At 42.4% G+C, this 24,455-nt stretch overlaps 1 protein-coding gene across 1 annotated transcript in view; it reads left to right on the forward strand.

Moving 5' to 3' along the window:
* OSMR (oncostatin M receptor) overlaps nucleotides 1–24,455 on the forward strand; it is a 51,320-nt gene that overhangs the window by 2,562 nt on the left and 24,303 nt on the right. The window contains exons 2-4 of the mRNA XM_024198978.3: nucleotides 8,646–8,732; nucleotides 15,593–15,756; nucleotides 21,312–21,480. Of these exons, the coding sequence (XP_024054746.2) occupies nucleotides 8,663–8,732; nucleotides 15,593–15,756; nucleotides 21,312–21,480 (403 nt within the window). The 5' untranslated portion in view covers nucleotides 8,646–8,662. The remainder of the gene's footprint in view (nucleotides 1–8,645; nucleotides 8,733–15,592; nucleotides 15,757–21,311; nucleotides 21,481–24,455) is intronic.

A 24,455-nucleotide genomic window follows, 5' to 3' on the forward strand; every position in this document is an offset into this window, starting at 1 on the left:
GTGCAGCGCCTCAATGATTATTTTGGGACTGGAGATTCTGTTTTGCTGAGGAAAACATATTTTGAAGCTTGCCAGCAGCCCAACAAAACCATATGTGAGTTTGCGTGTCATTTGTGGTGCTTGGCCCAGGACTGTGAATTTGGGAACATTATGATGAACATGCTCAGGGATATTTTTGTGACTAGCATAGCCAATGACTGCCTGGGTGAACAGTTACTGGCTGAAGATGTTAGAACTCTAACTTTTGATGCTTCAGTTGCTGGCAGTGAGACATTTGAGAGGGCCCGGTTTGAAAGGGGTCTGTGTCTCAGACTGCTGCTACCTTTGTGTCTGCACTTAAACCATTAGCTGCTCCTGCTTCCATCACCCCAAAAAAGACATACAATGCTACTTACTTCTGTTCCACACCCTCAGCAGCAAAAGTTGCCAGCTTCTCACTTTCTGCTGTGGTAGTACGAGTCACTTGGTCAACTTCCCTGCCTGCCTGTATAGAACTGCTGTGTGCTGGGCTCGTGGGAATGAAGGACACTTTAAATTAGAGTACTGTCGTATACTGGTTCGCAATGATGGGAGGCCTGAAATGCATGCTGTAAACGTGGAGCCACACGCGACCACTTTTATCAGGGACTCTGATATGTCCTTTAGTACAATCATCGCATGCGGCAAGGCGCTGGGCACTGGTATCCCATATCCGATAAATTAATGGTGTACCTCTAAATGCATGGTGGATACAGGTGCTGAAGTTAACCTTCTCCCCTCTGGATTAGTTCACTGGTTATAAAAGATTGGAATTTGTATGTTTTGCAGACAGTGGGTAAAGCTATATGCTCTGTGCTCTACAAAGGCATAGCCTTGACTGAAATGTTTTATATTGTTAAAGAGACTCTGTGAATGCTGCTCTGTTGCTCTGTTTATAATTATTATTTTTATTGATTGACAGTAATTGGTATTAATCATGGGGTAGTTTGTTTACTACAGGTATTTGCAATCTGAAGCTTTTGTATAAATGAAGAATGAATGTTTATGGCTCTGTGGAAGACACTTGAGTCAAAGCATTAGCCATAACTATATATTTTACATATTAAGAATTATGTTTCTTACCTAGTTCCTAATCAAATGTTAGTTATTTAAATGTTTAAATTTTTCTTTTGGTTTTTAATGGGGTGTTATAGCCTTTCTCCTTGTAATTTGGTTTAATTAACTACAATCACACACAAATATCAAAATATAGCATTATATTAGATCAGTGGTTCTCAAACTTTAGCAAACCGAGGACCCCCATTTTGATTTAAAATTTTTCACAGACCCCCAAATCCCCCACTTAGCCCCAGGCCCCACCCCAGCCCCTTCTCTTCCCCGCCTCTTTCTGCCCCCCCTGAGCACGCCCCGTCCCCGCTCCTCCCCCTCGCTCCCAGTGCCTCCTGCACGCCACTGAACAGCTGTTCCCCGGTGTGCAGGAGGCACTGGAAGGGAGGGGGAGGAGTTGAGCAGCGGGGTTGATGGACCCCCTGGAGTACCCTCACGGGTCCCAGTTTGAGAAACGCTGCATTAGATCATTATAGTGCTGAATGCTGCAGCTATCTCAGGAATATATATGATGCATAGAAAGGAATATAATATTGTACCAGCCATTCTTAATGTATAATAAGTAACAATACAATATCATAAATGAAATGCACTAAATCAATTGATGCTGCACATGAATGGAGTTAGGTGGTCACATTTGTATTCATTTTTAGAAAGTAGTTTAAAATTTCAGTTTAGACAAACTTTTTTTTTTTTTTTTAAACTAAAGTAGTTTAGGCAAAAGGCCTGATGTTGCAGTTCTTACTCAGTCAAAATTCCCAGTGAATTTAGAATCATAGAACCATAGGGTTAGAAGGGACCGCCAGGGTCATCTAGTCTAATCCCCTGCCAAGATGCAGGATTTGTTGTGTGTATACCATCCAAAACAGATGGCTGTCCAGTCTTTTTTTGAAAACGTCTAGTGAAAGAGATTGCATGACTTCCCTAGGCAGTTTATTCCATTTTCCTACCATACTTACTGTTAGGAAGTTTTTCTTAGCTGGTTACATCTATGACATCAAAGTCAAAGAACAGAAGTGCACGCAAATGCAGATGGGCTCTCTCGCCTGCCCATGCTAGTTGGAAGGCGACCTGTAATAGAGACAGGCTTTATCAGATTTGCCAACTTGTTTCACATTAGGTGTGCCCCAGTGACTTGTTTAATGGAAAGTTAGCTTGTATAAGGACTACAGGATTGACCCCCTGGTTAGAGATAAAGACTGCTTTCTCATTTCATTGTGTGTGTGTCATGAGTGAGCTTGATACTATAAATTGCTGAGTGTGCTAGCTCCAATCTAGAACAGCACTTAAGTGCATATTTAATTTTAAGTTACTAGGACTGCTGATGTGCTTAAAGTTAAGCATGTATTTAAATGCTGTGCTTAATCAGGGCCAGGGTATTCGGCATTTCACAGTATCAAGGCCATAATGAGCAACAATTAGTCTGCATCACCAACAGCAATCAGATAAAATAATTTGGGCTAAATCCTACAAGACATGACTCCTTTATACAGGGAATAAACAGGGAATAATACATCTGAAATAAACAGTTATACTGGCAGGGCTGGTGCAAGGAAGTTTTGCGCCCTAGGCGAAACTTCCACCTTGCGCCCCTCCAGCCCTGCGGCAGCTCCTCCCCCCCCCCGCCCTGAGGTGCCACACCCCTGCGGCAGCTCCCCACCCCAGCTCACCTCTGCTCCGCCTCCTCCCCGAGCACGCCGCCCCCGCTCTAATTCTCCTCCCCTCCCAGGCTTGCGGCGCCAAACAGCTGATTGGCGCTGCAAGCCTGGGAGGTGGGAGAAGTGGAGCGGCCGCTGCGCTGGGAGGGGGAGTCTGAGCTGCACATATCAGCGTGCCGTCGGCAGCCTAGCCCAGGAACGCTGTAAAAAAAAAATTGGGGGCACCGCTTTTTGGCGCCCCCAAATCTTGGCGCCCTAGGTAACTGCCTAGTTTGCCTTAATGGTAGCACCAGCCCTGTATACTGGCATGAAATTGGTGCGAATGCAAACAGACTCAGCACCACTGACTTTAAATGATTTTTCCCCTAAATAAGGAGAGAGAGAGCTGTGTCTCTGTACTCCTTTGGTATAATTGAAATAAAATCCATTAAATAGAATGTTGTCCGAGGTTTAATGTTACTTACTTTGAAAGGATTCTGCTTAGTTGCATATTGCACTTATGCAGCAGAGACTAACCATTAGTCTACCAGAAAGGGAAATTTGTGCAAAACTCATATGAATAATTTTCCGTTGATCTCTCTTAAATTAGATCAGCTAGAATTTTTTTTCTAAATTTTTTAACAGTGCAAATAACTGGTTTGCTATAGCCAGCTCTTGCAGCAGTCCTTTGGTTATATGTGAATTCACTGAATATGAACATACTATGTATTATAAGTAGGGAGATCAATTATTTGGCCAAACAGTACAAAAATTCACTCCAGGTGACAAATTAATATATTCCTGAATCGGTAACATTTTTAACAATAAAGTCGGTATTTCCATTCCTTTGACCCCTCTTAACTGGCTGTCTCATATAACTAGTTTCTGTGTTCACGTACTTCAGCATAAATGCAGAGAAACTCATTGAAGTCAGTGCTCGTAGTACAGAATGTAAAGATAATTGATGTTCAAATTTGGGAGAGTCCACTGAATATGTTTGTACTTGTAAGAATTTTTTTTTACAGTGGGTAGGGGAGTAGTTTATTCTTGCTTCCCTAGCATGAGAAATTAAACCAAAATTGCTTCTGCCTGTGTCTTTAGAAAATGAAAGATTGTGTAGCAGTGTTCAAAGACAGTCGAGAATAACCTGACCATCCTAGTCAGCATTCTCTCTCTCTCTCTCTCTCTCTCAGTAAAACAAGTTCTAATGTCCAGCACTGTGTGGCTTATTGTAAGCATGCACTAGTTCCTCTCTTTGTCTACATTCGGTTTACTGTAATTTATTATTTTGTAAAGTAACCCACATGGTTTCACATAGCGCTTTTCAGATTCTGTTCTACCTGTGAAGTCAGCCTGACAAAGCTATAGTTTCCAGTTCCTTGAGTCTTGGACAGACATGAGAACAGTGGATTTATGTTGCGTGCATCCAGAAAGACATCTTATTAGCTTTCTTTAATCTTATAATATATGTATGTTAGTGTTTTTAGAGAAATTTTCTATGCCGGCTATAATAGATCTATACACAGTATGGTTTAAACACAAATTTTTTTTAATGCCTTGTGCTAATCCAGAAATAAAGTTGGCTGCGTTCTGTTTGCCTTTACTAAAATGAGACGAGCAGCAGATCAAATTAGATGAGTAACAGTTCAACTCCTGCTACTACGTGCTGCACTTAAGGGGAGGGGTTCTGTGCTTCAACTTTGCCTAAACAGTAATATGAGATTGGAATGCCACAGCTGATTCATGCTTTGGGGTTTTTTCTCTCTGATCAGGGTTTCTTTTACCATCAGGAATTGTCCTTTTCTTGTACTAGGTTAAGATTAACACCACATTTGTTTATTTCTCATGAGATGAGTAAACCCAGCCCCAACACAAATATCCTATAGTTGGCGGTTTTAGTTAGTGATAATTTGAGATTTTGTCCTGATTTTTGTAGTATGAAATGTCAGATGATGATTAAAACTTAAATAATGTCACAGTTCATGTCATTGACACATAGAACATATGGTGACATCAACACCACGATTATCACAGGAACATGAGCATAAGCTAGTATTTCATGGTTTAAACAATTTTGAAGAAAGCAGAATGCAAATGGGAAGATCCTATTGACTGAGTGGAAAAGAAAAACTTCCAAAGAGGAGGTTTGATTTTGCAAGTTTCTGAGCACTCATTAAGCAATTCAAAGAGTTCTCAAGTAGAGTTGACCTAAATCAGGTCCATTAAACTCAGAGCTCCAGTATGAATCTACAGAAAAACATGAGAGTCTCTGGATTAAGTTTAGAAGTGTGAGCAACAAGGGTGATGTTGTGGTGGGAATCTGCTACAGACCACCATACCAGGGGGATGAGGCTTTCTTCAGGTAACTAACAGAAGTTACTAGATCACAGACCCTGGTTCTCATGGGGGACTTCAATCACCCCAATATCTGCTGGGAGAGCAATACAGCAGTACGCAGACAATCCAGGAAGTTTTTGAAAAGCATAGGGGACAATTTCCTTGTGCAAGTGCTGGAGGAACCAGCTAGGGGCAGAGCTCTTCTCGACCTGCTGCTCACAAACAGGGAAGAATTAGTAAGGGAAGCAAAAGTGGATGGGAACCTGGGAGGCAGTGAGCATGAGATGGTCGAGTTGAGGATCCTGACACAAGGAAGAAAGGAGAGCAGCAGAATACCGACCCTGGACTTCAGAAAAGCAGACTTTGACTCCCACAGGGAACTGATGGGCAGGATCCCCTGGGAGAATAACATGAGGGGGAAAGGAGTCCAGGAGAGCTGGCTGTATTTTAAAGAATTCTTATTGAGGTTTCAGGAACAAACCATCCCGATGTGTAGAAAGAATAGTAAATATGGCAGGCGACCAGCTTGGCTTAACAGTGAAATCCTTGCTGATCTTAAACACAAAAAAGAAGCTTACAAGAAGTGGAAGATTGGACAAATGACCAGGGAGGAGTATAAAAATATTGCTCAGGCATGCAGGAGTGAAATCAGGAAGGCCAAATCACACTTGGAGTTGCAGCTAGCAAGGGATGTTAAGAATAACAAGAAGGGTTTCTACAGGTATGTTAGCAACAAGAAGGTGGTCAAGGAAAGTGTGGGCCCCTTACTGAATGGGGGAGGCAACCTAGTAACAGAGGCTGTGGAAAAAGCTAATGTACTCAATGCTTTTTTGGCCTCTGTCTTCACGAACAAGGTCAGCTCCCAGACTACTGAACTGGGCAGCACAGCATGGGGAGAAGGTGACCCGCCCTCTGTGGAGAAAGAAGTGGTTCAGGACTATTTAGAAAAGCTGGACGAGCACAAGTCCATGGGGCCAAATGCGCTGCATTCGAGGGTGCTAACGGAGTTGGTGGATGTGATTGCAGAGCCATTGGCCATTATCTCTGAAAACTCATGGCAATCAGGGGAAGTCCTGGGTGACTGGAAAAAGGCTAATGTAGTGCTCATCTTTAAAAAAGGGAAGGAGGAGGATCTGGGGAACTACAGGCAAGTCAGCCTCACCTCAGTCCCTGGAAAAATCATGGTGCAGGTCCTCAAGGAATCAATTCTGAAGCACATAGGGAGGAGAGGAAAGTGATCAGGAACAGTCAGCATGGATTCACCAAGGGCAAGTCATGCCTGACTAACCTAATTGCCTTCTATGAGGAGATAACTGGCTCTGTGGATGTGGGGAAAGCAGTGGATGTGTTTTTCCTTGACTTTAGCAAAGCTTTTGATACGGTCTCCCACAGTGTTCTTGTCAGCAAATTAAAGAAATATGGGCTGGATGAATGGACTATAAGGTGGCTAGAAAGCTGGCTAGATTGTCAGGCTAATGGGTAGTGAACAATGGCTCCATGTCTAGCTGGCAGCTGGTATCAAGCGGAGTGCCCCAAGGGTCAGTCCTGGGGCAAGTTTTGTTCAATATCTTCATTAATGATCTGGAGGATGGCATGGATTGCACCCTCAGCAAGTTTGCAGATGACACTAAACTGGGAGGAGTGCGAGAAATGCTGGAGGGTAGGGATAGGATACAGAGGGACCTAGACAAATTAGAGGATTGGGCCAAAAAAAATCTGATGAGGATCAACAAGGACAAGTGCAGAGTCCTGCACTTAGGAAGGAAGAATCCCATACACTGCTACAGCCTAGGGACCGAGTGGCTAGGCAGCAGTTCTGCAGAAAAGGACCTAGGGGTTATGGTGGATGAGAAGCTGGATATGAGTCAACAGTGTGCCCTTGTTGCCAAGAAGGCTAATGGCATTTTGTGCTGTATAAGTAGGGGCATTGCCAGCAGATCGAGGGACGTGATCGTTCCCCCTCTATTCGGCATTGGTGAGGCCTCATCTGGAGTACTGTGTCCAGTTTTGGGCCCCACACTACAAGAAGGATGTGGAAAAATTGGAAAGAGTCCAGCGGAGGGCAACAAAAATGATTAGGGGGCTGGAGCACATGATTTATGAGGAGAGGCTGAGGGAACTGGGATTATTTAGTTTACAGAAGAGGAGAATGAGGGGGGATTTGATAGCTGCTTTCAACTACCTGATAGAAGGTTCCAAAGAGGATGGATCTAGACTATTCTCAGTGGTACCAGATGATAGAACAAGGAGTAATGGTCTCAAGTTGCAGTGGAGGAGGTTTAGTTTGGATATTAGGAAAAACTTTTTCACTAGGAGGGTGGTGAAGCACTGGAATGGGTTACCTAGGGAGGTGGTGGAATCTCCTTCCTTAGAGGTTTTTACGGTCAGGCTTGACAAAGCCCTAGCTGGGATGATTTAGTTGGGGTTTAGGTCCTGCTTTGAGCAGGGGGTTGGATTAGATGACCTCCTGAGGTCCCTTCCAACCCTGATATTCTATGATTCTAAACGTGGGGTACTATTCACAACTGTCCAGGGATACTAAATTGGAATAACTGTTTGCTGTGGGAACATATCTTCTGTAGTGACAGGGCAAGGTGTTTAGACGGTGATGGGAATTGAGGGTGCTCTGTATCTCACAACATCAGATCATTACGGTCCAATCTTGCAAGTCAAAGCAGAATTCCTACCTATAGCAATGTGAGTTCCAGAGAGCAAAGGTGGCTTGCAACTCAGCCTGTAAATGGTTGAGACAAGGCTGTGGGTAATTTCTGGCAGAGAACTGTACATTTACATCATATTAAAGCAAAGTGTGAAAACAAAACGTTTTCATTTAATTTCAAGTAGATGCTAAGGGTTTGATCCAAAGCACATTGATGTTCATGGGAGTCTTTCCATTCAGGGGCGGCTCCAGGCACCAGTGCAGCAAGCTGCGGGGGGGCAGCAGTCAGGTGGCCTTCAGCGGTGTGCCTGTGGGAGGTCCGCCGGTACCACGGTTTCGGCGGCAATTCGGTGGCGGGTACGCCGAAGCTGCAGGACCGGCCGATCACCCGCCAAATCCGCGTGACCGCGGACCACCCACAGGCATTCCGCAAGGCAGGCCACCTGACTGTCGTGCGTGGGGTGGCAAAAAACATAGAGCCACCCCTGTTTCCATTGACTTTAGTGGGCTTTGGCTCAGAATGTATGTAAGGCAGATTTTGCTCTTAGAGCCACACGGTATTTTACAACTTTGTTGTTGTTCTCTCCTTGCTGATGGGAATCTCTCATTCACTTACATGGCAGACCCCTAGGAGATAAGGTATGTGGAGCTGAGGGCAAATATTAATGTTTATTGTTAAATTTAGGGAAACCCTCACAGCAGTTTAAAGACAGATTGTTTTGTTAAATTAGCTTAATTTAAACTTTGATGGGATTTGTGGATGTCTCCACATAGTGTAACAGATCCAAAAAGATAACTGTAATTTCTCTTTATGTCCTGTTTTCCTTTGTTCATGCTTCCTATATTTAAGTGATATCAGGCTCAATTTTCTAGCATGAAATTCAAACTAAAAGAAAGTTTATTCTTTTACAATTTGTACTTTTCAGGAGAAGGTGGATAACTGATGGATCATTTTGTGCTTCAGACAATACTCCTCTACATGGCGTTGTGCTTCAGTATATACCAAGGTCAAGGTAGAGATCTGAATGCATGCTTTTTACTTTGAAATGCATATACAACAAACAGAACTTTCTCTGTAGAAATTAGGGCTGACTCGTTTCCAGCTCTTCCGTTATTTGATAACCTATCGTGCTAATAAATCAGTCTCTTTTCATTACAAAGCATGTGGGAGGGTCAAAAGCACCACAGTTCACCTTATAAAATTACCTTTTGTTAAATCAATAACTCATGTTGATATGAAATCACACACATTTATCTATCTACTACTACTTTATCTCAGCCATTTTTGACCTGTATTTTCTTCTCTGGATTATTCATCTCCAATTTGCCCACTTTTGTACTCCTCCAAGACTTCTTCCTGTGACACAAAGGCCTATTGCTGCCAGCTTGCAAAGGGTTCGCTGTTCTGTAACAGCAACTCCTAACAGGCCTCACAAAGTCATTACACCTAGCGCACCACTTTTAGAGTATTTATCCAAAAAGGGTCATTGAAGTCTCTAATCAGGCATACTGATCCTCATAATTGTTGTGAGATGTATGTACGGATGATATTAAGGAGTTGTGTATATGTACTGAAAATATGTTTTAGGGACTATGTCTCAGGCAGGGTTGACATACAAAGGATGTAGTCACATGTGTACTCGATTCATATGTAAAAAAAGCATTGTAAGCCAACACAATGGAATCTGGTTTGTGTACAATGTCAACATGAAGATGTAAAGTCAACATGGAGCCAGCACACCAGGGAGTAAACTGCATGGGGTCATCCTGACTCTGGGGAGAAAACAATGACTTTGGGAAGTAGAAGGAGAAGGCAGAAAGATATCCTTCATCCCTCACTGAAGAAACAAAAAGGACAGTCGTTTTTGCATCTATGAAAGGGGGATCGACATCATGTCGGTTGGAGATGCTGGGAGATAAACTATCTCACCTAAAACAAATTTAGACAACAATTTAGCCTGTTAAAGTTCAGTTTAGATTGTAGAAAGCATGTTATACTTTTTGTTTTATATGTAACCATTTCTGTTTCCACCATTATACTTATTCACTGTCTCTTAAATCTTAGCCTTTGATAATAAACTTCTGATTGTTTTCACTGTAAATATATCTGAGTGCTGTGATGTTATATTGCAACTGATCCTCAGTTGAACCAAACAAGCTGATGTTTGCACTGTTCCTTTGGGGACAGCTTACCTGGTAATTTCTAGGAGTGTCCAGTGGTTAAGGGCTGGACACTTCAGGGGAAGTGCTTCAAGGGGGTTTAGGGGCTGGGATGCACCTATTGCAAAGTAAGGGCTGGCAGAATCCTGAGGAGATTGTTTGTGTAGCCAACAGATTGGTGACATCAGGGAGCAGACGCTCACTTAAACACAAGCAAGTCTCTCTTTCTCTCTCACTGAGGCAGGGGGATAACAAGGTGACTCACTTCTGGGCATCCCAAGGAAGCATCACACTTTTTGTTGCATGTGTCCTGGTTCTCATCCATAGTGCTGGGGCCCTTCAAAACGCTGGAGCTGACACTCCCATGGTTGTTGCTCCCCCTCTATATGCCACCTGGGGAGGGGGAACATCTGCCTGCCAAAGAAGGTGTCTGTGCTCCATCACTCTGTCATTCTTCCTTTATGGGAGGGCATTTTGGATCCCGCCAACTACACCAGTTGTGGATGGGTGCCATCCCAGGGAACCCTCTCTTGGCTACCCCTGCAGGAACCCTGCCCTCAGTTTCATCTTAGTTCTTTATAATGACTTGCTCTCAGGCCAGAGTATTTAAACAAGGTTCCCCCCATGCAGTCTTATTTAGTTAGTCTTTTCCCAAAAACACAGCTCAGCCCCCACCCTTCTTCATTTAGGACTCCTACAACTCATCAGGGGCCACGTCTGTTCTGTCAGGCTTGCTGCAGCCTTATAACTAGCTTCTCCCCACCTGGCCTCCCTTTGTAATTCCTGGGCAGAGAGAGATCAGGTCCCAAACTCTTAAAGATACAATAACCTGGGTCTTCTCCAAGCATTCATCTGGGATCACCTTCCTCTCTCTTAACACCTGCCTCTGCCCTTCCCTAGGTCTTTATCATCTCCAGTAATCCCAAAGACCTTAAAGAGACATACCACAGAGCAGGGGTTGACTGATGTCTAGTCCCTACTACCTTTAAGGGTACAGTTACCCTGTTACAGGCAGCATGGGAGAAAGTACGACGGTGCTTGTTTAACAAGTGGATGATGAGGACTGGAAGTATTGGCAGAGTGAAGGTGGGTGTCAAGCATTGTGATAGCATATGAGAGATAAGTAGCACTAGGAATAGACCGTGAAGGAGCTTGAATGTGAAGGCAAGTAGTTTGTGCTTGATGCTATGGAGTAGGGGGAGCCAGTGAAGCGATGCAAGAAGAGGGGTGACATGATTAAAGGGACAAGCTAGGATATAAGTGGGCCAAGACTGCATTTGTGAAGGCCAGAGAACAGGATGTTTCAGTAATTAAGACACAAGATAATGAGGGCCTGGATGAGAGGTCTACCTGTGTGGATGGATAGGAAAGGCTAGATCTTAGAGAGATTATGCAGGAAGAATAAGCAAGATTTAGACATGGCCTGGATGTGAGGCTTTAGAATGAGATCCGAGTTGAAGATGTTGTCCAGGTTAGCAATGTTCCCTCTAACTTTTTCCATCCATGTGCGGAATAAATTTTATGTGCACCGACGTATGTGCCCCACCAGTAGAAACAAAAAACCTCGATATAAAAGTTAAATAGGGATAAGTACTCAGAACAGGTTAGGCATTTTAGAACTCAGTATTCAAAAAATTACATTTAAGTGTAAGAGAAATAAAAATTATGAAATGCATAGACCAGTCAAAACACTACAATAACACACTTTGAAAGAATAAAATTACAGAGAATATATGTGCCTTGCAGGAAGTACCAATAAGTAACAACAAAAATAATACAAGTATATGTTGGGAGGTGAGTGTGACACAGAGATTGTGTCAAACAAACACACACATACAAACACTGTCTGTCACACACATACTGTGTCAAACACAAACACCATCTGTGTCACGCACACACACTCAAACACACACTGTGTGTGCGCGCACGACACAGATGGTGTTTGTGTGTTTGACACAGTATGTGTGACAGAGTGTTTGTGTGTGTGTGCATGTATGTATGTATGTGACAGACTGACACAGAGACTGTGTGTGTGTGACCAAGACAGAGACGGTGTGTGACAGTGTGACACAGAGACTGTGTGTGTGTGTGTGTGTGTGTGTGTGTGTGACAGACAATGTGTGTGACCGATTGTGTGTGTGAGACACAGGGACAGTGTGTGTGCTGGCTGCTGGGAAAGTTTCTGAGAGAGACACGCTGTGCTGTTTCTTTGACACTCACTGAAAGCTCTCCTGCTCTGTCCTGAGCCCTGTTGTCTCCCCTCCCCTGCTCTGCGGAGATGGGGTACATGGGCAGGGGGAGGGAGAGAGAGACTGTGTGAGTGGCTGCTGGGGAAATCTCAGAAACAGTGCACTGTATCTTTAAGAAAGACACTCAGCCACTCACCCTTCCGCGCAACAGCTCTGAGTCCCGAGTCAGGCTGTGTCCCCTGCCTCTCCCCTGCTCTGTGGAGATGGGACACCCTGACATCAGCACCCTCCCCCAGGGGAGCAGCTGCAGGACGGAGGAACGTGGGGGAAGGGGTACCTGAACACATGCTGCCAGCTGTGCGGGCTCTCCTAATCAGCTGGGTGGCACTTAAATCTCTCCTGGGCAGCTGCTCAAGCGTTCAGCTTACAGGGAACACAGGCTGAGTGACAGAGAGGATGGTGGCACTGACCACAGTGACTGAGAAATGAGGGAGAGGAGAAAGTATGGAAGGGGAGAGATTAAAAGCTTTGCTTTGGTCATGGTGGGCTTAGACATCCATAAGGAGATGTCAGATAGACAAGCTGAGATTTTTAGGTGGGACAGAACGAGAGAGATCTACCTCTCTGCTCTGAACCTGTGAGTCATTGGTTGAATTTATTTTTGCAAATAATACTGCCCAGAGACAAGACGCAGAGGGAGAAGAGATCGGGGTGGGGGTGGGTTGGGAGGTTGGATGATTCTTTAAATGAAAAAACCTGAAGGAGAAATTAGTGAGGTAGGAGACCTACCTAAAACTCAGCACTTTCTAGTCATTTAAAACTCTTTACAGCCAGCCAGTACTAATATACTAATTGCTGGGCTGAAATACAGGGGCAATTCCCTCTCAGCTTTCACAGAGAATAAATTTTAGATAGATGCAATGATGCTCATAGATCATCCCCATCTGTGGAGTTATTATTGTTTTTATTATGATAAGTGCCTAAATGTCACAGGGTATCATTGGCCCTTTATGAGGGAAGAGGCCAGTGCACCTCTGTGGGGCCCACTGACTCCTAATTAGGCTTAAAAGAGGGCACCTCTGTGACTTCAGGGCTTGGGCTATCCAGTGTACCCCTCCCGCCCCCCAGGTGGGTGGCAGGGCTCGGGCTGTCAGTGCCCCCCTCTCAGGCGGGGATCGGGCTTCCATGAATTCTTATTTATTCTTGATCTATCCATGACTTTTACTAAAAATAACCATGACAAAATCTTAAACTTATTCATTATCCATCTTCAAATCTCTCCTTAAAACTCTTTTGCCATGAAGCCTATAAAAAAACCTTAACAATTAAGTTTCTAGTGTGCTAAAACCATTGTCTGCCATGCTGAGCAATATTGTCACATTGTTTTCTTGTACTCCCCCATCAATGTCCTCCATATTCATCTGTTGTCTCTCATCTTATACTTCGAACAGAAGCTCTTTGGGAGAGAGACTTTGTGTTCTGTGTTTGTACAGAACGTAGCAGCATGGGGCTTCTATGTTCTACACTAATACAAACAACAATAAAATAATTTAAATGGACCAGGCAGATACAGGGTGGAGGAAAGGGATAGATCAGCAGCATGAACAAACACGATGGTATCCAACAGCATTCTAGTTTCACATTTGTTTGTGGTTTTTAAATTTATCATTTGCTCTCACCCTGAAAGAAGAATGCCAACATCTGCATGCCCCAAGTTCAGGGACTGTGAGGGGAAATGTGGTTGTGCCCAGATATGGTCAATTAGATTAAAAGAGGGGTATGCTCTGAGGAGTTTGGTCTAGCTGCCAGGGGGAGTCAGATTTTCCATATGAAGAGGAAATCTTGGCTCAGTTTTGTCTTCATAAAGCTGTCCTTTTAAGCTCATTTTGAAATCAGGCTAAAGGAAGCTTTTTGAACTCCAGCTGTGGGAAGTGTTTTCACTTGTGACTATTGCTCAGTTATGCAAGCCTGTTGGACTTGCCTGACTTGTCACAATAAACAGATTTGCCATTTTGGATGTCCTGGTAGGAACAAATAGAAAGTTTCATGCAGAAGTTGTGCTTTTCCTGTAAATGGTGCAAGTTAAATCAACCATATCCATTTTAATGAAACTTGCACTGGGTCAAGATTTATAGATGCCATTTTAAGGAACAGCAGTCCAGTGTATTTTTCTTTTTGACAGATGGATAATATCAACAGCATGCTTTACTTAAGGGTAAAGCCTTGAAAATATTCATCAGTTGCCCCCTCCCCCCCGACTTTATGATGAAAATATCAATGATGAGGATTTAGGTATTAGATTCATCTGGGACTTTTATTAACAATTCTGTTGAGGCAGGTGCTTCTGTAAATATCCACCAAATCCTAATGTCCCTGTGGTAACAGAGCATTAAAATTCCATCAAAATATCTACAAAGTCCTTCCAGACCTTTAAATGTCCTTTTAACTCTGGTTTCCCTAGTGTAATGATGCTGGGTTTCTCTCATCATACAGGTACTGAGTGCTCCTTCACTTACTGTAGAGTGCTTGGCCTGGCCCCTATAAAACTGAAGTGACCTAAAAATGCTTTATCTGTCAGAGTGCAACTTTGTTCCTCTGCAGTGCCTCCTTGAGCTGAGTGAGGTGAAGCACACTGAATTCTAGCAATGAATCGCTCTCTCTCTCTACCCCTGACAGTGCTGGGGTGCAAACAGGCCACCTTTTTTATCAGAGTCTAGTCAGTATCAACATGTATGACCCTTAATTTAAAATAAACAGTTGTGGCATCCCATGCCAGAATGACAACAAAAACTGACAGTTTTGAAATTTCAGTATTTGAGTTTTTTTGATCCCCAAAAATAAACAACCAACATAAAACAAAAACCTCGGGCTGGTTGTTGGTCAGACAGGGCCCTGCTTGACCAGAAACTTGGGTCTTCCTAGGATAAGCAGTTGCGGGAAAACATTCTACCATAATGGTCTGTAGCTTCCAGCAAGCTTGGTGCCAGACTGCCCATGAACCTGTCCTTTGCTAAACACCAAAAGTGATAAATCTGCATTATGGATTGCCTGAAGAATTTAATTTCTTTTAAAAAAACATGTTTTTTTTAAATATTCATGTATTTTGCACATTAAAGCAAACATTAATTTTTACAACACCCCTCTGTGATAGGCAAACAGTACAAGTGGGATTTTCAATAGCGCTTAGGCTGGCCCAACTTTTTTGCCATTCATGATAACGAGGACAGAGTTAAGTCGTCATTAAGTACTTTTGAAAATCCCAGCCTTTAGCAGGCCGTATTATCACCTTTCTTAAGGGAAGCAAAGTTTACGTGACTGCATGGGCACAGCGAGTCAGTGTCAGAGCTGGCAGTAGAATTCAGTAGGTCCTGGGAGCCAGCTACCCACTCTCAGGTTTGTGATGAAAATATTGATGGGCCATTTCTCTAGTGGCCCCAGTATTATAGCCTGTCTTGGCTCAAACAATTTGATGATGTTAAGCAGGCATGAGTGTTAATATTTTTAAACCATATTTATTCTTCCAGAAACCCAGGAATTTCTACCTACATTCCTCAAAGTTTCCAGGAATTTGCCTCTGCAGCGTTTGTTGGTGGAATGGGATGTTAGTGACTTAGCCCACAAGTTTGAACTAGAAATGGTTTTTGACATTCAAGTTAGTCGAACTGAAGAAATGGATGTTGTCTGGACAGTAAGTATCTTTTAAAAAACATATTTCAAATGTCTTCATGTATCAATATGAACAAAATCAAACATTCTGGTGTGTAGAGGTAGCTTTGTCACATGGACATGTCCAAGGCTTCATAAGAAGGGTCTACATATTTTACTAGGACCACACTCAATTTAACATAGAAAAGTTGTCTGATCATGGAAACAGAGCATGTTAAAATGGATCATTGAGTTCTAAGTCCATTACTAAGGTTTCCCCCAAGTGCATGAGGGTGCCTTGAGGACTCCTCCACACTTCTTTAAACTCCATACTAAGGGTCGCTTATTAGAGCCTCTATCCTCCTGGCTGAGGAAGAGAAGACAGACATAATTTCCGTTAGTGTTTCTTATAGCTTCCCTCAAGAAACATGAGTCTAGAATGGGGAAACAAGCTTTGGTCTCCTGTGTGTGAGCCATCAAGCCTGACTACTGATTTGTGAATTTTATTCCTGTTTTCTTCTACTCACCTACTTTAGATGGCTATTGCCCTTCTTATTTTCCATGCTGAGGAAAGTGCAAGCATGGGCCTTAGCAGTTGATGCCACTGCTGCCTCCGAGGCATTACCTATGAAAATCCAATGGATTGCACTGTTTGTATATTTTTCTGTGCCTTCCTGAGAATCAACACACACTGGGAATATATGTGTGACGGGATCCCCGGGGTGCAGCCTGGCACTGTGGGACTGCTGTGCTTCCTTAACTCTCCAGCCTGGGCAGTCTCTCACAATGCTTTGCTAGTGACAAGCAGCAAACCCCTCCAGGCGCTGTGATCACTCAGCACAATCACATGTGAAGCCCCACACCCAGCTAGGTTGCATGAATGCTCCCAGAGCCACTCTTGAATCACACAGAGAAAGGCACCAGCCAACCTCCCCCCCCTCCCCCCCTCAAGCTCCCAGCCTTGTATCTCAGGAATATACCATCTTGCACTGCTCAAGACAAGTTGTGCAAATTTATTAATTGGTTCACCACTTCATCAATGGAAAGTGGATATACATCAGCCTTTGTAAACCTGAGCAAACACCCTTACCAAACACTTCAGGCAAAATCACCGGTAAAGATAAACAGTTAAATAAATGTATTAACTACAAAAGATAGATTTTAAGTGATTATAAAAGTGATAAGCAAAAAGAGTTAGTTACCAAAATAAAATAAAATATAAGCACACAGTCTAAACTGTCAACCCTATTAGACTGGGCAACATCTAGATTAAGCAGTTTTTCTCACCTCACTGGATATTGCAGTCCTCAATATACAGGTTTGTCCCTTAAACCTGGGCCATTCTCCTTTGTTGGAGTCTTCAGTCTTCTGAGTGCCGTTGTTGCTTGAAGCGTAGGTGGGGGAAGGAGAAAGGTGAAGCATGGGCCCCCTGTGTTCTGTTTCATACCCTGAGTCCATGTGCTTGGAGAACACAAGTCCAGGCATGTCCGGTGGGCATTGCTGAGTCACAAGGTGAAGCAATCCCCGGGTGCATCTCCTGTGAGTGAGTCACTGAATTGTAACTCCTCTGCTGGACAATTGTCTCTGGAGAGCAATTGTCTTTTCATTGTCTCTGGAGAGCTAGTATCTGGGCACTTCCCAAACCTACAACATATTTTAGTGACAACCATACAACACATTCTCATAACTTCATATGCATTAATGATATACACATTTAGATAGAAAAGGACTTTCAGCAAATCATAACCTTTCTCTGATACCTCATATGGCCTGCTTTATATGCAATATCACAATTGTATACAGATGAGGAATATGGGGGTTACAGGACTCTCCCCTAAGGTATAGAATGTCACAACATAATCAAGAGGGAATAGCCTAAAATTGCTGCTAAGCTTATGCTCCAAGTCACCAAGTTAAATCACCTAGTAAACTGGTGTGAAACAAGTATGCTCCAGAAGTGCTTTAACAAAAGTGATATTTTTGAAATCCTATATTTGTAGGGCTTTTTATATTTTTTTAACCATCTGTTGATTGAAATGTGGGAGAATATTAACCACAGATGTTAAAACCTAGAAAAATCTGAGGAATGTCCTAATTTTCAAGGCCAGTTTATTATACAAGAAAGCCACTACCGAGGAGAATAGACCGAGAAGGTGGGATTTTTAGATGCATTCAGTGTTGATTGAACTCTGCTTTTGTTGAAGTCAATGGGAGTAGAATTAGAACTATGCTGAGCACTTTTGAAAATCCCATCTGCTAGGACATCAAGAATGCAACGTACAGAATCATGCCTGTTAAAAACTAGACTACACTAGAGGCAGGGAGGGTCCACGCAGCTGAAAGCCAGAATTGCAAAACTCCCATGGACTTCAATAGGGCCAGGGTTTTGCCTGTTATGTTTTAAGGAAGCAAAATGCCTCCCAGGCTGAGTATGGTTCACAGCAAATTGCCATTTACACCTCTCTAATTTGTGTATGCAGCACAGAGAATGCTCCTTCCCAATGGAATGCTATCACTCTCAGACCTCACGCAAGCTAAACTGACTTTTGGGCCTTTTGCATCTTTGGAAGAAATAGTTTTGGCTTTAGATCCATTTTAGGGGGGGAAAAGTGGTTAATGCCAAGAGGACAAATAGCCTTGATTAAGATAATAGCTAGTGCTTGGAAACAGACATAGCATCCCATTAGTCTAGCAATAAAGCTAATGCTTCTGTATAAAATAAATGGTCATTTGTGGCATCCTTACTTAAAGAGTAATAGACTCATTATAGTTATTTAGATTTATTTACTATTTAGGGCCCGATTCAAATTGACACAATTTAATAGGGAAGAATATGAGAGCTCATTATGTATTATCACTTCCCATAGAAATTGAAGTGATGGATTCAAAATCAACATGGGGCATGTTTGATTTGCCTTCCACTGAAAGACAGACAGGCTTGTAAATCCCAAGTCAGTAGGCTGAACTTATATGACTAATATCCAATGTATAGGGTGAAAGCTTAACATACAAAGTCCATTTGGTCAGTTGTTGTGTGTCACTACTAGCAGCTTATGTTCTTACTACTATTTTATTGTAAAGAAGAAAGTACCATAATAATACAATGGATGAGTGATATAGTTCATGCTGAAGCAAGTACAGTTTGCATACTATTCAGAACAGAAGCTAAAGAGTTCCCCTGAAATTAAAAATGACCATTAAATCATAAAATGCCACTGAAATCAATTGTAGAAGTCTGGGGAGAAAAGCCATTGAAGAAAGTGTTATCTTATGAACAGAGATAGTGATGCTGAATTCTAGTCCTAGTCAGAGCTCTCAGTGGAGCTATGCTGATTTATACCAGCTGAGGATAGGACCCAGTTTCTTGTTTTTTAAAAATGAGAAGCATTCTGAGTTGTACACTTGCAGCAAGCAATTCAATTAGAATAGTGTGTGTGTGTGTGCGTGCGCGTGTGTGTTCTTTTGTAGTGGCCTTGAGCCATGCTCCTGCACTGGGGCTGTGCAGAACTGCAGCATGCTGGGAAAAATGCACCCCCCTTCAGAAAACAGAGCAACATTTGCCTGCATGGCTAGTCTGGTCCTTGAATCAGTTTGAGTCGTGGTGACCACAGGGTTTCCCCGTGCACTATGTGCACTAGCAGGGATAGCCCCGTGAATGGTCTCTGTGCTCAGAAGGGTGTCAGGAATACGATTGCAAGGGATCTTCCACCAGGCAGGAACCAGCCTCTGTCCAGTCCTTCATTAATTTTGCTAGTATGTTATCGTTCACTTTTTTACAGGATTAAAACTACCAACTTGCTGTATAAATGATTCCCTAAGATCTCTTCGCTGTCATCAACATCTTTTCCATTGTATATTTTAGACAGTCGCTATCCTCATAGAATATTACAGTTGGAAGGGCCCTCAGGAGGTCATCTAGTCCAACCCCCTGCTCAAAGCAGGAGCAATCCCTAACTAAATCATCCCTGCCAGGGTTTTGTCAAGCCGGACATTAAAAACCTCTAAGGAAGGAGATTCCACCATCTCCCTAGGTAACCCATTTCAGTGCTTCACCACCCTCCCAATGAAAAAGTTTTTCCTAATATCCAACCTAAACCTCCCCCATTGCAACTTTCTTCTTCTTGGCATCCATAGACAGATAAGTATCCTTGCAACAGTAGTATATTTTAAATATTTTTTTTTTTGTTTGCAGATTACAAAGCCCCACCATATCTTTTAAACCATTTCCTACCATGCCTTTTGTTCCCCATCCCATTGTGGAACTTTCAGCTCTCTTTCAGCCTGAGGACTACAGTCAAATATAAAATTAATTCTTCACCAATACAGATATATACAGTAGCAGTGTAGAGTGAGGATGTACATAAGCCTCCAGATGATCAGAAAACTATCAAGTGTGCAGCTATGCATTGAATGGTGTGTGTTCAAATTAGCATAACTGCAAGTACAATCAACCTACTGGTAACCTGAAAGTGAAATTACTACTTTCGAACGTATAGGGCCTGATCCACCACTGCATGATTCTGATTTTATGCGGACATAGCTTCACTGATTTTAGTAGAATTGCACCGGCATAGGGTGGAAACAATACAATTGTGAATCAAGCCTGCAGTCTCGCTAACTACACATGTAAATGAGGTCTATAGTTACACACAAACTTTTTTGAAAATTTGAGATGCAGGATTACAACTGGGATTTTCAAGGAGCCTTAGGGAGTTACACACCCAATGTTACCTGGGGTTTTCAGAACCCAAAACAGTGGTAACTTACCTTTTATTTTAGGCGGTGTCAGGAATAAATTAATGGGAACACAGTGCTTCTGTCCATTTAATGATTGATATAAGCAAGCATGCTCTTATTTAAATACTACTCTTTATTAGATATTAAGCACACACACATAACTGGTTTAGGACATTCCAGATATAGTTACCCACAATCTGAGATGGTTTTGAGTGATTAACAGCCGGGCTTCCAGGACCCTTTTTCCATACAGCTGATGGGGAGTTTAGCGGTCAGCTCCTTGCCCGAAGAAAAGCTCCCTCAGACTGCTCTGAGGTATTTACTTTTGCCTAATTTTTTATAGCTAACTTTAACAAAGCACATAACCTATAGTGACTCCTAGTGGGTTAGCGTAACAACCTCTACTGGGTTACCAATTTTTTAAATTTTAATAAACTACTTATTATTTTAAAACATTTTAAATATTTTTAGTTAACAACAACATGTCAGGGGCACCTAAAACCCAGGCTGTGATTGACATACTTTTTATCATTTTTGTTCTATTTTTTAATTCTGATTAACAAACTACAAGCATGCAGCTGTCTGACCTTGTCTCACAAAGGCCTAAGATTATTCCTAGCTATGTAATGTTTGGTTTTCAGCTGGCAGTGGCTGAACATACAAAATGGCTGACTGTCGTACTGTGAAGTTCTGGGGCACACGCAGGAATGTCAGTTCAGCGGTAACACCAACTCCTACTGAGCCTATCTTATGTCATAACAGCTAAACCTAATTCCAAACTAAGCATTCTACATGTGTTTTTGTTCACCATACTCCGCATACTCTGCCTGAATAGCAAACTTACCTATTGTTTGTTTTTAGGAGTATTATAACACAACTCTCAGTAAATTGAATAAAACTCTGCACTGGAGTTGGGATTCAGAATTACCTTTGGAATGCATGTCCCACTCTGTAAGAATCAGGAGCATGGTGAATGATGAAAGATTCCCTAAAATCTGGAGTCGTTGGAGTCAGTGGGAGACCGTGCTGGGTAAGCAAAGCAAGACTTTGGAATATTTCCTTGCTGATTTAATGCTGTGGTTTAATTTGCTAGTGTAAAACCAGTAAAATATTGGAGTTCATGTCAGCAGTGGCTATGCAACATCAGTGGACCATTTTAGAATATACTGCTAATACAGCAGAACCCCGTTTATCTGATCTAATTGGGCTAGATCAGACAAGCAAAAATCAGGATAAACCGGAGAATGGGAAAATGTGATGCTGCAGCATCATCTAGTGGCCACAGGAGAGATCACCCGCTTCTGGCCTTGGAGTCCTGGTTGTTCAGTAAACGCAGAGAGCCTGCTAAGGGAGGGTCGGATAAATGGGGTTCTACTGTACTTGTTTCATAGAACCATAGAACTGTGGGACTGGAAGGGCCCTCATGAGGTCATCTAGTCTTCCTCCACCTTCCCTCCTGCCTCACCCCCCAGCGCTGTGCTGGGGCAGGATTAAGTACACCTAGCATATCCCTGAAAAGTGTTTGTCTAACCTGTTCTTAAAATCTCCTATGGCAGGGGTTCCACAGCCTCCCTAGATAACGTGTTCCAGTGCTTAACTATCCTTACAGTTTTGGTCTCACAATCAACATCAAGAAGACAGAAGTGACGTACCAGCCTATACCAAAAAAGCCTTATGTAGAGTCTATTATCACAGTGCATGTCCAAACCCTCCAGGCATTGGACAAGTTCACCTACCTCAGCAGTACACTGTCACATGCAGTTCACATTGATAGTGAAACCAATGCCAGAATTGCCGAAGCAAGTGTGGCCTTTGGCAGACTATGTGCAAATGTGTGGGAATGCACAGGGATTAATCAACGAACAAAACTGAAGGTCTACAAAGGTATCATGTTTGCAACTTTGATGTATGCATGCAAAACCTAGATGGTGTATAGATGCCATGTTATGAAGCTGAATCACTTTCACATGGGCTGTCTGAGGAAACTGATGAGGTTAAGATGGCAAGACAAGGTTCCAGATAGTGAGATTCTCATACGGGCAGGTATTCCAAGGATCCATACTCTGTTGATGAAATCACAGATGAGATGAGTAGGCCATGTCACCAGAATGTCAGGTGAGCGACTGCCAAAGATCTTTTATGGTGAACTAAAGTAGGGAAAATGCTCTCAGGGAGGCCAGAAGAAATTTTTCAAAGACTCCCTGAAGTTGTCTTTGAGGCATTTCAACAGAGTTTTGGGAAGATCTTCCTCATGATCATGACCATCTACCTGGCAAAGTCTCATCCATACTGGAGCACCAGTCTGAGTAGAGGAGAACTACTGAGGCAGAGCAGAAGTGCCAGCAGCATAAATCTCACAACAGCAGCATGTCCACTGTTAATCAAGTAACCCATAGTGACATCTCTTGTTCAGTGTGCTACAGACAGTTCAAAGCTCAAATTGCCCTGATCAGACAATCATGTGTTCACAGAAACCAAATCAATCAGTAATGTCATGGTCATCTTCAAACTCGAAGGACGAACAAGAACATCCTTATAGTTAGAAAGTTTTTCCTAATATCTAGCCTAAATCTTCCTTGTTGCAAACTAGAATGTTTACTTCTTGTCCTTCCTTCAGTGGGTATGGAGAACAATTGATCACTGTCCTCTTTATGACAGATTTGAAACCAGATATCAGGTCTCCTCCCTCAACCTTCTCTTCACTAGAATAAACATGTTCAGTTCTTTCAATTTTTCCTCACACAGTTTTCCAGCCCTTTTTCCATTTTTGTTGGACGCTCTCCAGTTTGTCCGCATCTTTCTGAAAATGTGGTGCCCAGAACTGGACACAGTACTGACCAGTGATGGGACAATTACCTCCTGTGCCTTACATATGACACTCCTATTAATACATACCAATATACTTGCCTTTTTTGCAACTGCATCACATTGATGACTTGTATTCAATTTGTGATCCACTATAACCCCCAGATCCTTTTCTTCCTAAGTGAAGTATTTCACACTTGTCTTCATGGAATTTCATCTTGTTGATTTCAGACCAATTCTTCAGTTTATCAAGATCATTTTGAATTCTAATCCTGTCTTCCAATCCAACCCCTTCCAGCTTGTTGCATCTGCACATTTTATAAATATACTCTCTACTTCATTATCTAAATCATTAATGAAAATACTAAATGGCACTGGCCCCAGAACAGACCTCTGCAGGACCCCTCTTGATACATCCTCCCATCTTAACAGCAAACCATTTTGCAGATACAGACTAACACGGCTGCTACTCTGAAACCTACTCTTTGAGTATAGTTTTTCAGCCAGTTGTGCACCCACTTTATAGTAATTTAATCTAGACCACAGTCCTTAGTTTGCTTAGGACTATGTCATGTAGGAGTGTGCCAAAAACCTTCCTGATATATTGTGTCTACTGCTTCCCCGCTATAGAATAGGCCGTAAACGTGTCAAAGAAGGAAATTAGATTGGTTTGGCATGATTTGTTTTTGACAAATTCACGTTAGCTATTACTTATCACCCTAGTTTCCTCTAGGTTTGAACAATTGTTTCATTTAGTGCATTGTTTTTAATGTTTTTACTGTCCTAGAAAAATGATAGAACTTCCAACTATTGTTTAATCTCATTAGAAAAACTGTAGTCAGCAAATTAAAACAGATAGAGTATTACTGTATACAAGCAGAGAAGAAAGATAGCTTGCTTTTTTTCCGTAGCTCTGTCACGGATTTGCTATGCGACCTTGGACAAAATGCTTCACCTTCCTGTGCTTCCCTTTATCCAATTGTAGCATAGATAGAACAAGGGTCACTTTCCTTACAGGAGATAATGAAGATTGATTACATTTTGTATAGTGCTTTGAGATCCGCAGATGAAAACTACAATACAATTGCAAAGTATAAAGTATGAGACAACCTGCTCACTAACACCAATCCTGGCATAAAAGTAGTAAAACTGTGAAAAGTGGTACAGATCTCATTAACTTTATTTAGAAAACAAACGTGT

The sequence above is a fragment of the Terrapene carolina genome, unplaced genomic scaffold, assembly GCF_002925995.2.
Source record: "Terrapene carolina triunguis isolate 2854851 unplaced genomic scaffold, T_m_triunguis-2.0 Scaffold69, whole genome shotgun sequence".
In the NCBI taxonomy this organism is placed as follows: Eukaryota; Metazoa; Chordata; order Testudines; family Emydidae; genus Terrapene; species Terrapene triunguis.